This window comes from Artemia sp. Qi Xiang Cuo, chromosome 16, assembly GCF_049724085.1.
Source record: "Artemia sp. Qi Xiang Cuo chromosome 16, ASM4972408v1, whole genome shotgun sequence".
NCBI classification, from domain to species: domain Eukaryota; kingdom Metazoa; phylum Arthropoda; class Branchiopoda; order Anostraca; family Artemiidae; genus Artemia; species Artemia sp. Qi Xiang Cuo.
The window spans coordinates 13,170,934-13,187,318 of NC_142809.1; the positions used below are offsets into that span (position 1 = coordinate 13,170,934).

A 16,385-nucleotide genomic window follows, 5' to 3' on the forward strand; every position below is an offset into this window, starting at 1 on the left:
TCTGAACTGACTTATTGAAGGAGGAAACTGCATCAGCTTTTGAACCAGAAATTGACTTTAGATTAGTGCTCATTTTAAGCTTTTTTAATCAGACTTTAGTCATTTTAAGGGATTGATTCAATCAAACTGGATATTGGGAAAATCCTTACTGTAGAGGCTTAAGCTCACTCAATTAAGGAGGAAAATGCACAAAGGAATTCTTGACTCAATTAATGAGAAACTGCACCAGAATGTGAACCCTGGGTGGTTTTTTATTAATGCTCAATTTTTCCATATTTTTATGCTGACTTTTTTAAATACGAGAATTTGGTTCAGTTAAACTAAATTACCATTATCATTGTTTTATTACCATTATTTAGGAAATACTATTTAAAAAAAGGAAAAGAAGTAACTGAAGTTCCTCAAAGATTGAAACCTTAAAAGTTTTTAGTTTCTTTAGAAACTAGAAACTTAAGAGCCACGAAAATGCTGCCTTTTCTGTAAAAAAGTTTTCACGTGTGTGCTGTTAAAACGCAGGAAGAAAATGCTGAGTCCATCCATTAGACTTTCAATCCTTTTACCAACATGAATGGATCTTTATGTGGACTTTGTCTTAAAACTTACTGCTCGTCTAATCAGAGAGGGACTAAGTGTGATGATAGGGGTTGAAGCCAAGGGTTAAACTTAGGATCCTTGTCTGGGGGAACGGTGGATAAAGCAAGTGGATAAAGGACGGTGGATATATATATATATATATATATATATATATTGAGTGTATTTTTTTTCCAATGACCGTTTTCCAAGTTTTTGATCAGTACTGATTAAAGTGTATGTTATTTGTGCCTTTCATTTATGTTATTTTACTATGTTCATGGCCGTATATTTGGCTTTAAAATACACTTCTCTATCTATCTATCTAATATGCAGAATAATTATACCTAACAATTTTTGCATGCAGACCCGCTATACTTTACCCCCCCCCCTTATAAGCAAATCTATAGCCCAAATTTATTTCTAAAGTAACGAAGAAACTAACGATAAAACTGGTGAGTTCTTGAATTTCACAAAGCGTAAACTTGAGTGAGTGGCGCATAATACACAAGTACCAAAATTTCTCCCCCCTAAGGAAATAAAAAATTAAACCTCAAATAAAATTTTTAAATTTGGAAAACCTTATATTCCACGGGGGAGCATTTTCCTGGGGGGGGGGTATTTTCCGGTGGGGTAATTGCCGGGGAAGGGTAAACGCTGGCCACCATAAGAAACAGCAATAAGCATTAATACTCTAATAAATATATTATCTTTTAAGATAATATAAAAATTATAAAGTTTTGAACAAACCTCGTGTAAATAAAATAAAATTCAAAAATTTTTTTTTTTATTCTATATGTTTATGACATTATGTTATTAGTGTGTGAATCTTAATGTAATACAATTCATGTAATTAATACTAATGTAAGCAAAACTAAATGAATAGTTGATATAATGAATAGCAATTTAATGTAATTAATTTCGTTTAATTATTGTTAATTATGTTACTGATATTATACAATATCTTATAAGCTTTAAAAAGGCTCTTTGGCTTTTGCTTAAAATTGTTCAATATTGCTGATCTGATCATTTAAATTATGTATTTAATTTTCCACAGCCAATATGCCGACGAAATCGAATCTTTTTCTGTTCTACTCTCTGGGTTCAACCGAGACAACAGTGGAGATCTTCAAGGAGTGAAAACTACAGTGATGAGTTGGTTTCTATCGAATGATAAAGAGGTATTTATTTTATTCGTCTTATATACTCCTTGTGATACTTTTATTCATGAATGAACAACAGATGAGGCGGTTTCTTAATATTCTTAAATGCTGTTATTTTTTACTGTTTATTAAATAATAAAACAATATTTCTTTCTAATGAAAGTAAGGAGCAACATTCAAAATTAAGACGAACAAAACTTATTCCGTATGTAAGGGAATAATTTTCCCTTACAATAATTATTACATAATTATTAGTATTTAATAATTTCTGTTCGTTTTAAATTTTGATGTTGTTCCTTACTTTTAGTTGAAAAAATTGTTTTTTTTATTATTATTTAATTTCTGATCGTTTTTTTAAGTAATGCTGGGAAATCCAGCGCCCCCATCAAAGCAACGTCCCTTCCTTCATGGAAAAATCCTCCCACGTATAATTAATTATAATTATATTATTATAATTATATATTATAATTATATTATAATTATAATTGAATTATATTTATAATATATATAACTATATAATAATTATATATTTTAATTATAATTATAATATAATTATAATTTATTATAATTAAATAAAAAAAACATTTCTTTCTAATGAAAGTAAGGAGCAACATTCAAAATTGAGACGAACAAGAATTCTCCCGTATGTAAGAGGGGCTGCCCCTTCTTCATCCCTTGCTATTTCTGCTAAAGTCTTAAAGTTCTTTATAAATCCTTCTCATTCAAATTCAACAGCCCTTGTGCTTCAGAATTTGTTCTTCAAGGATTGTGGCAAAACGTCAAACTTCCGCGTAAACAGTGAGTGATGTGGAAGGGGCAGTCATCCCTCGTATATGGAATAATTTCTGTTCATTTTAAGTTTTAAAGTTTCTCCTTACTTTTAGTTGAAAAACAATTTTTTTATTTAATTTCTGATATTTTTTTAAATCACGCAAGGAAACCTTCCCCTCCCTGTCTAAAACTTCTATGAAAGATTACACCCTGAAACTTTATTCCCCAACAAAACAAAAAAATTAACACGCTTCTGTGATCTTTCTTCTTGCAAAAAATAAAAAAATCCATATTTTTTTCTGGATAGGAGCTTCAACCCTCTACCCTCTACAGTAGTGTTCTCTGAATCTGCTGGTGGGGTCTTCATTAAAATTACCTGACTTCTGGAAGTGTGTCCTCCCTTTTTCGAAAATCAGACAATATAGTTTTGATGGGTGACACTACTTAATAAATTTTACATATTTGGAATCAGCATAGAAAGCCAATTCTTTTTATGTAATAGTTGTTATCAAATTTTTTTTTTAAGAGTTTTGGTTACTACTAGACCGAGTCACTCTTTGCTTATAGTTCGTTACAACGGACTGTTTGATAAATTTTGCGCCTAATTGTGATTTGTCGACCCCATGTTGGGACTGCCTCTAGATTCTAAAGGTCTTATTTGCAAGCCAAACTGGTTTTGCAATTGTGACCAAACTATATCAAACAAATAAGCAGGTTTTGACGATTACTTATTTACCTTTTGTAGCCAAAGCTATGACAAAACAATTGATCAAATAGCTTAGATTCCAGTAACGTTTCCTGGCTTCAACTAAGTTCTAAGCAGTCTTATCTGGATACATTCATCGTTGTCTAACATGTCTTAAAATTTTACTAAGAATTGCATTGCTAATCCGATGCTTAAATGTGTGTTCTAAACCCCACACTTTTTGAAACGGTGTACCACAGGGACCTTTATTTGATGATTTTATCTCTGCTAATAATTCTTGGCATTGTTAAGTTAAAATTCGGACAACACAAGGTCAATTTTTTTCATATATATCTGATACTTTTCAAACTCATTTTAAAAAGAGAACTAGAAAGATTACCTGTGATAAATTGTGTGACTCAAAAGCTTTTCATTCCTTTGACAGGTTTAAGATTTCACACAGATGGCATAGTCCTTTCAGAAGTAAAGACTATTAGAATTAGCTTGATTAATAAAATACTTAACTTAGACTTCTCTTTTTAGTATTATTTGGCAAACAAAATGACTAGCTTCTAAATATATGTCACAAAAGCGGAGTCAACAAAACGAAGGCACTCTTGTTACTATGATATTATAGGGATCTTGCCTCTCTGGTCCACTGTATTTGTTAGAATTTTTATTCTGTTTTTTTACCCTCCCCCCTTTTTAAATAGTGTTTTGACATAATAGTATGTGTTTAGACGAAAAATCTAACAATTATAAGGAGAGCAATGAGCAGGCCCTATAAAGGGTGAGTCAGAGATGCAAATTTGGGACAGAGGGGCATTTGAACCCAATTATATTTGGAAAGTACCTATTATAAGGTATTTTAATTGAAAATGTCTTTTTTTGTATTTCCATTGATTTTTTCTGTATTTTTCTTGAAACAATTTGAAAAATACATTTTGCTTCCTTCCTACATTTCCCTGAATTGACAGAAGTAGTGGGACTCCCAGAGAAGATGGAATTTCACTAATAAATTCTGCTCGGGGTTTATACCCCCAGTTTTACTTGGTGAAGGCCCTCCTTATTGTCTTAGAAAATCAAGGTATGAAATTGGGTTTTATTTTTCTAAACCTTAAGCAAAATCAATCAATCGTCCCTGCTTTGTATTCCCCGTTCTGGTTCAATCAACATTACCTATTTTAATCAAATGTTCCAATTAAGTTTCGATAACCCTTTTTAATTTAGTCAAATTTGATAAATATTAAAAAAATAAGTTGTCAAATAATGGCTTTTCGTCTGTTCCATTAACTGACCCGAAATCAAAATTAAAAAATTGAAATATTAAAAATTCAAAAATAGTTTAATAAGGTAAAAGTGTAAAATTAATACCTTCCCAAAAAGTTTAAACGGGCTTGCTAAATAAATAGAATTTATTTCGAAATATTTCAAGTTTCCAGATAATGACATCAGTTAAGGGCACAGGGTGGGGACGTGGAATCCTTCTCCCTGTTTGGGGGTATTATTATTAAAAAAAATGCCTTTTCCGTATTTTCATTGAAAAAGTTTAAGAAATGACGAATCTGCGCTCCTTCTTAGATTTTAGAAATATATTTTGTACACCCCTCCTGAATTTTTGTGAATTGTCGCCACTGCTTCTAGAATGTAAGAAAAAGAGGTCTCATCAAATTACACTTAAAAAGGTGCAAATGCCAAGAAAGAAAAAAGGCCTCATTACAAGTTAAATTTATTTTCAAAGTAAGTTCCGCTTGACACCCTGCCACATGCGCAGTAGAGTATGAAGCAAATCTTTTCATGGATTATTCATAGACTAGTCAAGTTTGACTGATTTTTTAATAACAGACTTATTATTATAAATATTTTGTTTTATACTATTTTTGTAAAAATAATGTACTATTTTTGTAAAAATAATGCTAGCATTATTATTTTGAAGGCTGAAGCATTAAATTAGTGTAATGATAGTAATCAATTAATCTGATTAATTAAAAAAAATTAAAACGCAGAAATGACCCAAAATGTTTCGTATGTTTTTTTTTTAATAATAGTTTTTGATATCTCGCAAAAATTAGATAAATTCGAAAAATTGAATCAATTAATTGAAATTTCTCAATTGTTATATCACAAAAATAGTATTTGGGCAAATAACACTTTTATTATTAGAACCAGGGGCTGAAATTTCCTCGTGAAAAGAAAGACAGTTTTTTAATCCCTTTCGCAAAAAAGAATAATTTCATTTCATTTTATTCGCTGTAGAAAGTAGAAACATAGGTGATGCGGGATAACGAAAAAGATCGATCAAGCGGACAGCTTCACCTACCTAGGTAGTACTATAGTAAAGACGGTGGGAGCAGTGAAAATGTTAAAAGTAGAACAGCCAAGGCTCAGAGTGCTTTTTCACAGTTAAAAAAAAAAAAAAAAGTTTGGAAGAATAGGAAGATAAGTCTGCAAACCAAGATTAAAATCTTAGAAACTACACTGATGACAGTGGACAAATATGGCTCTGAAGCATGGGTACTCCGAAAAGTGGTTGAAGATTTGCTAAATTTTTTCCAGAGAAATCGCCTAAGGATTGTTCTGGGTACCCGGCTGACTGACCTTATTTCAAACAGTAGGCTGTAAGAAAAATGTGATGCAATCCCGCTTTCTAGGGCTATAATGAAAGAAAGGTTGAGGTAGCTAGGGCACGTTGTGCGGATGAAGGGTGGTAGATTGCCGAAGATTGTTCTTTTCGGTTGACCGTCTAGGGCTAAACGAAAATCAGGTCGTCCTCGGTTGGGGTGGGAAAATGTCGTAAGGAAACATTTAAGAGGAATTGGAACTTCCTGGGAGAGTGTAAAGAGGGAGGCTTTGAATAGATTGGGATGGAGGATGAACGTTCGTAGCTGTGTTGGCCTCATGCGGTTTGGTACTGCGGTGAGTTGTTAGCGGCAGTAGTAGTATTAGTAGTTTTCGCTGTTTAGTGTGGCAGCACTGACGAAAGTGTGGTATTGCCCTGAAAATTCCATTATTGCGACTGAACCAAGAGAAAGAACTTTAGAAAAGCGGGGTTTTCAGGAATGGTTACACCTAAAGTACGTCCAGAGAGGCCAACAATTTTATGTTTGGTGTCCTTGGGATTTAACGGCTTTATTCTCTTTCTAATGCCTATTTTGCGAAATCCGAGGCTTATTGTGACTATTCATCTTCTATAAACAAGTCTGTAGGAGTATAGCTAGGGGGGGGGCACACTGTGCTGATGCCTTGGAACTTTGTAGGTACACTGGACGATATCGTTGGTACACTCTTTATATCCCCCTTCAAAACTCAAAAACCCAGCTTCACCCCTGCGGATATGACTACTTATTTACTTCAATAACAGACATCTTCATTACTAAAACAAAATGTCTTAGTTATTAATTATATTTTAATTGGTTAAGAAATCGTAATTATAAAAGCGGAAATCTAAATTATAAAAACAAAATAATTTTATTTCTGCATCGAAATAAGGAAAGCCAGTCAGTGGGCTTAATCCACAAAATTCAGGGGGGGGGGGGTAAATGGGTTTTTAAAATTACAGGGGAGGGAAAAAAGTTATTTCCAATTAAAATACTCTGAAAACGTGTCTTTCAGAATCTATACAAGGGGGGTCAGAAGATCTAATAGAAAATGCCCCCTGACCTGCCCCCCTCCCAACTGACGCCAGCATATTTAAATATAATGCCTAGCTAATGCAATGGTGTCAAAATATCCCGCTAGATACGGAAGCTTATAATAATCTCTTGTATCTGGTTCTGGGGTTTTCAGAGTTCCGAGGAAAAAAAAACGTTTCGTGTTTACCTATGATTAATCTTATGAAACTGCTTCAAGCCCATACCGTAAGGGTTTTACATAAAGGGAATATTTCTTTGAAGTTTGCCCGTATCATAAAAGTATTAACACGTTTCAGGGGGAATTCACATCCTCTCATAATCTATCATTTTCATTATTGGCTGTGCTTTTGGATTTTCCCTGACAAAAGGTTACTTACCTGGGTCTTGATTTATTCCTTTTTTTATGCTCCGAAAAAATTGTTTTGATTTTTCATATATATTTTCTTGCCTCATACCTAAAGGTAATCTTTATAGGGTTATATCGTATTGATGACAAAAGAAAAGTTTTATTCGTTGTACATCTCAACCGAATGTATCAACCGATTGGGCCAATTATTTGGCGACCGAAATTTTCAAAGTCGGCCTTGCCGAAACATCTTTTCATAAATGTATAGATCATACCTAGTGGATTTTTAAGAAAATCAGTAACGGGATTAGAAATTTGCTAGAAAATTTCGCCAGGAATTGAAAAAAACTACGACAAATGATAACAAGGCTGCTGTTAGTGCCTGGACGCTATTTCATGACTAGTAAAAGGGCACAAGTACAATTCTAGACTTGGAAAGCGTGGATGCTAAAACACCGTAGCAACACAACGTAGTGATGCTATGTTGAACGACGAAAATAAATAAGCACAACCGATTAGTTAAATTTGATCGATTTAACTATTAAATCATTTAGTGCTATTTAAAATATTATTAATCAATCAATTTAAAATATTATATTTGATCAATTTTTATAAATGATCAAATTTAATCAATGATCAATTATTCTATGTTTATGGTTAATTTCTAAAGTGATATGGTTATTATTTAATTGTTAGTATTTTTTTCCGTAGTTCTTTTTCGTATTTTGCTGTGTTTATTTCTTATTTCTTTAAGTGTCAATATTTTTTTTTTTTGCTGTAGATGTGAAATACCAGATTTTCACTTCAAAAAATGTCCAAAAAGTTGGACCAAACTCCTCACGAGGACAATCAAAAATCCCTAAAAATTAAACTTCCCGCCTCTACTTCATAACGTTAAGTAATATTATGACTCTAACCTTTACTAATATTTACTTGTACTAATATGTATATGTACTAATATGTATATGTACTAATATGTATATTCTAATATGTACTAATACTATGACTAAATGAGGACCATTAAACTCCTCAAAATTCAAGTTCTGGCCTATGCTTCATACCGTTAAGTAACACTGTGATTCTAACCTTTACTAAATATGTAAATGTCCTTAAATCTTTTTCTCTTACTCCATATTTTCCTTCTCTTGAAGGTTTTGAAAGTCATCGCAAGTCAAGCTCTATCCTATGAAACACTGGATAAAGGTCCATTCATAATGCTAATTTACGAATGCCGAAATTTAGCTTATGCTAATTTAAGCCAATAATAGGCTAATTTGTCGGAATTTTTTTTTGTCAATTAGAAACTTCTATAAAAATCTACTTGGCTCAAATTAACGCTAGCTAAATCTCGTTATTAGTAAAATTACATTGTGATTGGGCCCTAAGGGCATTTTTCCCTGAATCAAAAATTTAATTTTCATACCAACTTCTTGGAGTTTAGAACAAATGCAAAATATGAAAACAGTGTGTTTTCATATTTTCCAATTTCAATTTTCCAATATTTTTCATATTTTCAATACGGTTCAATTTATTTTGTTTTCTAAACAAATAGAAAATAAATGTAAATTATTTTGTTTTTCAGAATGCATCCATTCTTGATCAATGGGAACTGGACTTTATCCAACATACACTCAACACTAATTTGACCGTCCCTCCTGGAGTATCCATTCATGTACTCACTACTAGAAGGTAAGAACATCTTTTTGTAAAATTGTGCAGTACTCAACCTTGTTTGCTGTCAGTAGACCCAGAAGCACATAAAGATTTTGCGTATTTTTATAGAACACACACTCAACACCAATCGACTATCCCTCCTGGGTTGCCTATTCATGTATATTTGTTACTGTGAAAGACCGAAATTGGAGAATACCGACATTCACCGGTGAATGTTCGAAATTACTTTTTCCTCCTTGGATTTAGTTTGCTTTGCCAGTCAGCTTTTTCAGTTTCATGCAAGGTTTGATGATGACATTTTAGGTTAGGTTTTTAGTCCATTTCTGAGATGTGTAACCTAAATTAACCCGATATAACCTAGCTTTGACTTTTACCATCAAACCTTGCATTATACTGACTAAGCTGACTGGAAAAGCTGATTTAGTCCAAGCAGAGAAAAAAGAACTTTGTACATACACCGGTGAATGTCAACATTTACCAGATTTTGGTCTTTCACCGTAACATATTCACTACAAGAAGGAAAGGGTATGTTTTTGCGAAATTGTGCAGTACGGTAGTGTTCAAGCCCAACATATTTAAATGTCGAAGTATAGATGTTTGGTAAACTGGTCTTATGTTACTGCACAAACTTTTGTTTTTTTGTCTCACATTCTTTCCTCTCAATGGTATAAACTTTTTTATATTAAAAAGAAATGTATATTTTATGTTATAAAAGAAAAAGAAATGTACAATCTACAATTATAAAGAAATAAGTTTAAAACTTCACGATAGGAGAAAAATTAAATTCGAGTATTTCATGGTTAAGAGATAAAATTTTGGGTACTCTACCACCAATTAGCCAAATACTCCATCTCCCTAGCCGTTTGGAAGGCTGCCTCTCCGTCATTTAGCACCCCTTCCGCAGTGCTACACCCCCCCCCGCCCTACTAAGCTACTGCTTAAACTTGTCATACATATTTAATGTTTGAAACTTTAAAATAAATGATATAAGCTTACTTTACCTTGTTACAGCGTTTCGAATTTTACGTATACTCATATATTTTCACGACATTATTGTGGCACATTTAGGGAGTTCCGGTGGATCACTGGTTTAATGTGGCATATTGAGTGAAAATCATTGAAACAATATTTAACGCTTTTGAAGGAAAATTAAGGGAATTCTACCAACATGGCATTACGAAATCAAAAAGTGTTCTGTAAATTGTTGGTAAATTTTTACCAAATCATATTATTGACTTACGAATAAAGTGAATATACCACTCGATGCCTTTTTTTATGCTCTTTCCAATTATAATAATCATTTTGTCTGAAATAAATTTTACCCCACCCCAATATACCAATTCAGGGTATATATTTGCACATTAGGGGAGTGAGGGTAAAGTTTAAATTTACCTCCCATTTACATCAGAAATAAAATTTACCACCACCGCCCCCCTAATGTGCAAATATATACCCTGAATTGGTATAAAAAATATAAATACGACAAACGGGTCTATGGCCAGTAAATGAAAACGAAAAACAAAAACGAATATTTCGCCCGTATCAAACAAGGCATCTTCAGCTTAGACGCCTGAATTGGTATATATAGGGGTGGGGGTAAAATTCATTTTCGACAAAAATGATTATTATATTTGGAAAGAGCATAAAAAAGCATCGAGCGGTATATTCACTTTATTCGTAAGTCAATAATATGATTTAGTAAAAATTTACTAAATTGTATCATCCAGTGTTTCCAAGCTGTCTGATAAAAGGGTCACTTAGCTTCGCGGTTTTTCAGCCAACAGGATCAATCTAAATCCATTGTTGAGCGTTGATCAGTTAATTTCCAGATCTGCCAGGTTGTGACTTCAACCTATGAGAAGTGCAGAGTCTCACAGTGATTACTCCGAAAAACTCCTCCACATAGACTCAATATCATTTTCGTTTGGTGACTCAGGGAGTCCTAGTTACTCCGTCCACTTAGCCAGTAATATTGAATACACACGCCAATCGCACACTACATCAGCGACGTACGCAAGTTGAAGGGGGGGGGGGGGAGTATATAACATCCCTGCTAGATTCGTATGGATCCGACGCAGTACATCATTTACATATTTATTTACTAACAAGGATAAGCGGGTAAAGTCACTTCGTGTCCCGAAGTCATCCTGGAGGATCAAGGCCATATCTAGAGGGTTTAGACCCCTCCCCCTAAATTGTTGTCCAACTTGTAAAAACGTAACAAAAAAATAAATATAAACAAATTTTTGAGGCGGTCTTCTGAAGTTTTTTGTGACCCCCTCTCCAAAAAAATACCCCCCTTCCCAAAAAAATGGATACTTGTAGAAATCAATAGCACAAAAGGTGTTTTTAACATTTTTTTTTGTTTGCACATGTAATATTTTGTCTCCTCCTCAGAAATTTTAGAATTAGGCTTCAAAGGTTTGCATCCCCTCCCCCGTGCTTCACAAGCATCCCCTCCCCTGTGTAAACTACCTGCAAAAGTGGCTTTGTTTTTTTCTATGAAATTTTGATAAAATTAATATCTGTATAATTAATTAACCTTTAATTAACCTGAATAATTAATAATCTTTGCCATGACAATGCCCCACTTTTTATGCTTGAAGCAGTTGTGGATCCAGGGGGAGGGCGAAGGGGGCGCGCGCCCCCCTAACGTCGTCTAAAGTAGTGCAATTTACTTAATTAACGCAAGTTTGCGTTAATTAAACTTGCTCCTAACGCAATTTTATCGGATCAACCTATTTTGCCCCCCCTGAAAAATTCCTGGATCCGCCCCTAGCTTGAAGCGAAAGAGGACTTGAAATAACCCTCTTTTACATCTCCTAAGTTTCGACATTGTGATAGAATTATTTATTTCTTTTGATTTTTTTAGTGTTCAGTTACTTCATTAGATGAATTTAAATGATTCGTCACGGTTCGTCACTCATCTGGCTATTTGTTTTTGTTTTTCTTTTTGTTTCTTCAGTCATGTCAATGAAACAAATCGAACACTGAAAAAAAAATTGTTCTAAGTGTAAATTTTGCAGTAAAGAAAATTAATTTTCCTTTTTTTTCAAACGATTTTCTGCGGCAATTTATTTAATGGATTTATCCAGTCTGACAGGTGAAACAGTTCTCAGCCACTGCTAAGAGAGAAATGCTGATTTTCATGACCATGCAGTTGATGTTAATCATAGAAGAGTAAACAGACTGATAAAGGAATACGTTCTCTTTTTTTTAAGAATCATTCCAGTGTAGTACGATCTAGTTCTCACATTATGTTTTAATTTATATCTTAAGTTAAATCTTTTAAGAAATCATTCCTTGTAATGGTTGCAGCAGTAGCTGTAACCAAAACTTTAAAAGCGCGTTTTTAAAAAAAAACTATAAAGCGAAAAAAATGTATCAATCAAGGTGATTCAGAGATGATTACTATAAAAGTTTCACTAAATAATAAAAGGCTATAGTGAAAACAAATCTTCGGGGATTTCAAAAAAGAGCTGAAAGCCCCTCAATATGGTGGCGGATCGATATGAAAAAAAAAAACATCATTGGATTTGAAAAGTCGGACACCCTATTCAGGAGAATTACAGTCCTCCCCCTTGAACAGCAAGGACAGTCCAATTTCTGCAAGGGGTAGCACTGATGTGTCTTTTTCTTTCTTTTCTCAGGGGGTAATTGTATCAAAACAGTTGTTGTAGAATATTGAGGGAGGGTGTATTTAAACGGCAATCGCAATATCTTGCACTCTTTTCAAGCAAAAAAATATATCATGCAACAGGAAGTGACACATCCATTTCTGCCATTGTGTGCCATTAAAACATCAATTTTTGCCCAAAGAAGGTGAAAATGCCGAGTATGGTACACCCAATACCCAATAGATTTTTCATGGTATAAAACCTTAGAAACCTAGCTTTGACCCCCTCACTTCCCCCACCTTCAAAATAAGGGAAATCGCCTTTTCACATGACTAGCAGACTACCGTAAAATTTTAGAGAGAGGCTTAGTGGCTAGTTTGAAGCCTATTGCTAATACCCACGTGCTTCTTAGAAATCCATCAAAATGAGACCATCATAAGGTGCCTTATGCATGGGCGTAGGGAGGGGGGCAGGGGGCAGCTGCCCCCCCGAGACCTTCAAATTTACATTAGATATGGCTGAAAAAGCAGTTGGTTTTGAAAAAGCAGTTGATAAAACTCCATCACACTATCGACTGCCCCCCCCCCTAGACAATATGCTGCCTAATGCTGCCTACGCCCATGGCCTTATGGCACCAAGAATGATACTTTTTGACGCCATTTCTGGAGCAGAAAGGCTGGGAAGGATAACAAGGGTACAATTATAACTTCCGTGGTCAAAAATCTTTAATCTGTTGTTTACAATCCCCCTTTTTGTATACTCCCCCTCGTGGTACTCTTAGTAAGGGAAAACAAATTGCATCCTGAAAAATAACTGCCTAGTGAAAAAATTCATTTATTTTTGTGCAATAACATAGAATTGGCTGAATTTTTATCTGCGACTTCTCAAAGATACCTGTGATAATATACTCCTCAGACTTTATTTATTTGACGAAGAGGCACATAGCTCATGAGAAAGTTTGAGAGAAGTAGGAAGTAAAATCTGTATGTAATTAAAACCAATGTTGACTTCTCTAATTTCATGGCCCAAGTAAGACAGTGAACTTTTTCTGAGGTTTAATATGCAGATTGCAAAAAAAGATCAAAAATTAATTTTAAAGCAACAAAGTTTTTCCTACGAAAGTAAAGAGTGAATTTGAAACTTTAAAGGACCAAAAATCACAAAATTCGCAGATTACGCTAAATTAATCTAAAGAACTAGCTAAAACAAACTGACTCGTGGTTATCCTCAATATTTGTAGTATTCTAGAAACTAGTGTTTTACTGAAAACTTGGCTTGCTTGAGTTTTTTTTAGAGAATCATAATTATATAGTAAAAGTTGGTGGCATCATGTGCCGCCAACACATGACAAACTTTACAAACACAAACTTTAGATACATTTCTAAATTAGCTTTTATCATCTGCAGACCACCTGTGGAATCTTTCTGCTCCTAAGCGAGCATCCCGTAGAATTCTAAAAACATTGTGAAATATTTCTCAAATATTTGAAAAGCATTACCTTTAATGCTTGAAATTTAATGCTTGTAAACAAGCTAGTTTTTATACAAGATACAAACGGCCAATTTTCGTCAATATTAATTTGGACGGAGATTTTGGGGAGTCCATTTTTCATTTGGGGAAATTGTGAAAAACCCAAAAATTTCAGGGATAGTAGAAGCTCTGTTTATGGGCCATGGACTTAACTTAAGGCCATAGACTAATATTGACCCCTTTCCATAAATAGCTTCTTAAGTCTTTCCTTGTTTATCGGCAAGTTATTTTTCTTCCTTTGTAAATTTATGCTATAATAAAAAGAATAATTTATTTATAAACCACAAAGGAACATTAAAAATGACACTGCGGAGTAATAGAGAATAGAGCAGAAAAAAAATAAGAACATCAGTACGAAAACAAACAAATACAAACTTACACAGACAAACAAATACAAAACTAATTGGGCCTGTAGCCCAATTAAGCCACACTAAAAGTCAGCCCGCATGAAAGACTGAATCCGCCTATAGATTACTACTAGATAATCTGTACGTTTTTTCGGTTGAAAAGATTCGTTGTAACAATACAGAACATGTCAGCCAAACATATATTTATAACTTTGAAAGTTTTGACCACTTTGATGTCAAAATGAGCCGAATTCTAAATGGCTGCGTGACCAAATTAACCTACAACTTGAAAGAAAGAAGATGGTCAAACCCACAATTTAAATTTGTGCTTTGTCACGATAAGAAAATTTCAATGGGAGGGATGAATAAGATTTATTCTTAAAATGTGGATGAAGATACATAGAATTTGGAATCAGGGTCAAGAATTTGGAATGAGTATTCTAAATAATTTGGAATGAGTATTGAAACATGTGTGGTATGATCCTGGCAAAGAGAAAAAAACAGAAAATTATTACCTATACTGTCAGCAAACAATCAACCCTTTTATGCTAATGCAATTGAATCGAATTATTTAATGATTATGTAGACTATTTATTTAGCCAAAAAAGGTCATAAAAAACAAACAAAACGTTTGGAATACCAAGGACAGTGAAAATTGCACCTAATTGTTTTAATCGATTAAGCGGAAATTTTCACAAGTATTTCTTAAAACATTAATAAAGATCGCAAATCCAGTTTTTAATTAAGAATATTTCCAAATGCAGTTCTGGTTGCTCAAAGTGTCAAATTTGGTTCTAAGCGTTTAACGCTTAGAACCATAGAACCCCCCCTTGGCGTTTACCCCGTTGAAAATACCCCCTGAAAAATACCCCCATGGAAAACACTCCCGGAAAATATCCCCCAAAAAAGTTTATGCTGTTTAAAACTCGAGAACAAACCGTTTTTTTTTTGTTCGTTTCTTTCAGCTTAGCGTTAGACAAGACAAAGAGAAGTTACAGAATAGATGGGAAATACATAATTTGGGGTATATATTTGCATATAATGGAGGAGGGGGAGGGGTAAACTATTTGGAAAGTTTGAATTCAGATAACTATTCTTACTTCATAATATGCAGAATAATTATACCTAACACATTTTGTATGCAGACCTGCTATACTTTACCCCTCCCCCATAATGTGCAAATATATAGCCCAAATTTGTTTCTGAAAGAACGAAGAAACTAACGAAGAAATCGGTTTGTTCTCGAGTTTTACACATCGCAAACTTGATTGAGTGGCGTATAATACACAAGTATCGGAATTTTTCATGGAGGGAGAACCGGATTTCCCGATATTATGTAAAAGCGATCAGAAATTAAATAAAAAAACATGTTTTTCAACTGAAAATAAGGAGCAACATCAAACCATAAAACAAACGGAAATTATTACGTATCTAAAAGGGGTTGCCTCCTCCTCAAGACCTCGCTCTTTATGCTAAAGCTTTTTTTTACAGAATTTTAAAACAAGGTTTATGAACAGAATTTTAAAACAAGGAGGAGAAAATAGAGAAAGAGAAGTTTTTTGGTGGTTGTAGTTTGGTTGAAGTTTGTAATTTTGTTGAATTTAGTTTTTAATAGTTGTAAAATGAAGTTGAGGGGTAAAAGGGAAAAAGGGGAAAAATGGAAAAAAGGAAGGGGAAAAATGAAAATATAGGATAAAATTACAGAAAAGAATAATGAAGGCTAATAATTATTTTTAAAATTTTTGATCATGGTAAATATTTATAGTTGCAGAGTGTGTTTTCATCAATATTGTTTGGATAAAATTTTTAAAAGTAAATGTCGTTTTTAAATTAGTGTAGGTGACATTAAAGTTTTGAATTTATGCGAAAAAGATTATTATGTCACCGAGAGGAGAGGAAGTGGGATTTAAAAAAAAAAAAAAAAAAAAAAAAAAGAGTTTATTGTTCTAATTAAACGGTGTGTTTCAGGGATCGTCCTTAAAGAATTAGGACACAAAAAGTCAAAACTTTAGTGTAAAGAGCAAGGTCCTGTGGAAGGAGCAGCTCCTTT

The 16,385-nt window shown here is 33.5% G+C and overlaps 1 protein-coding gene across 1 annotated transcript in view; it reads left to right on the forward strand.

The window, feature by feature from the left end:
* The window catches only part of LOC148942584 (NPC intracellular cholesterol transporter 1-like), a 207,138-nt gene that overhangs the window by 99,205 nt on the left and 91,548 nt on the right, over positions 1 to 16,385 (forward strand). The window contains exons 5-6 of the mRNA XM_089102048.1: positions 1,628 to 1,751; positions 8,750 to 8,856. Coding sequence (XP_088958174.1) covers positions 1,628 to 1,751; positions 8,750 to 8,856 — 231 coding nt within the window. The remainder of the gene's footprint in view (positions 1 to 1,627; positions 1,752 to 8,749; positions 8,857 to 16,385) is intronic.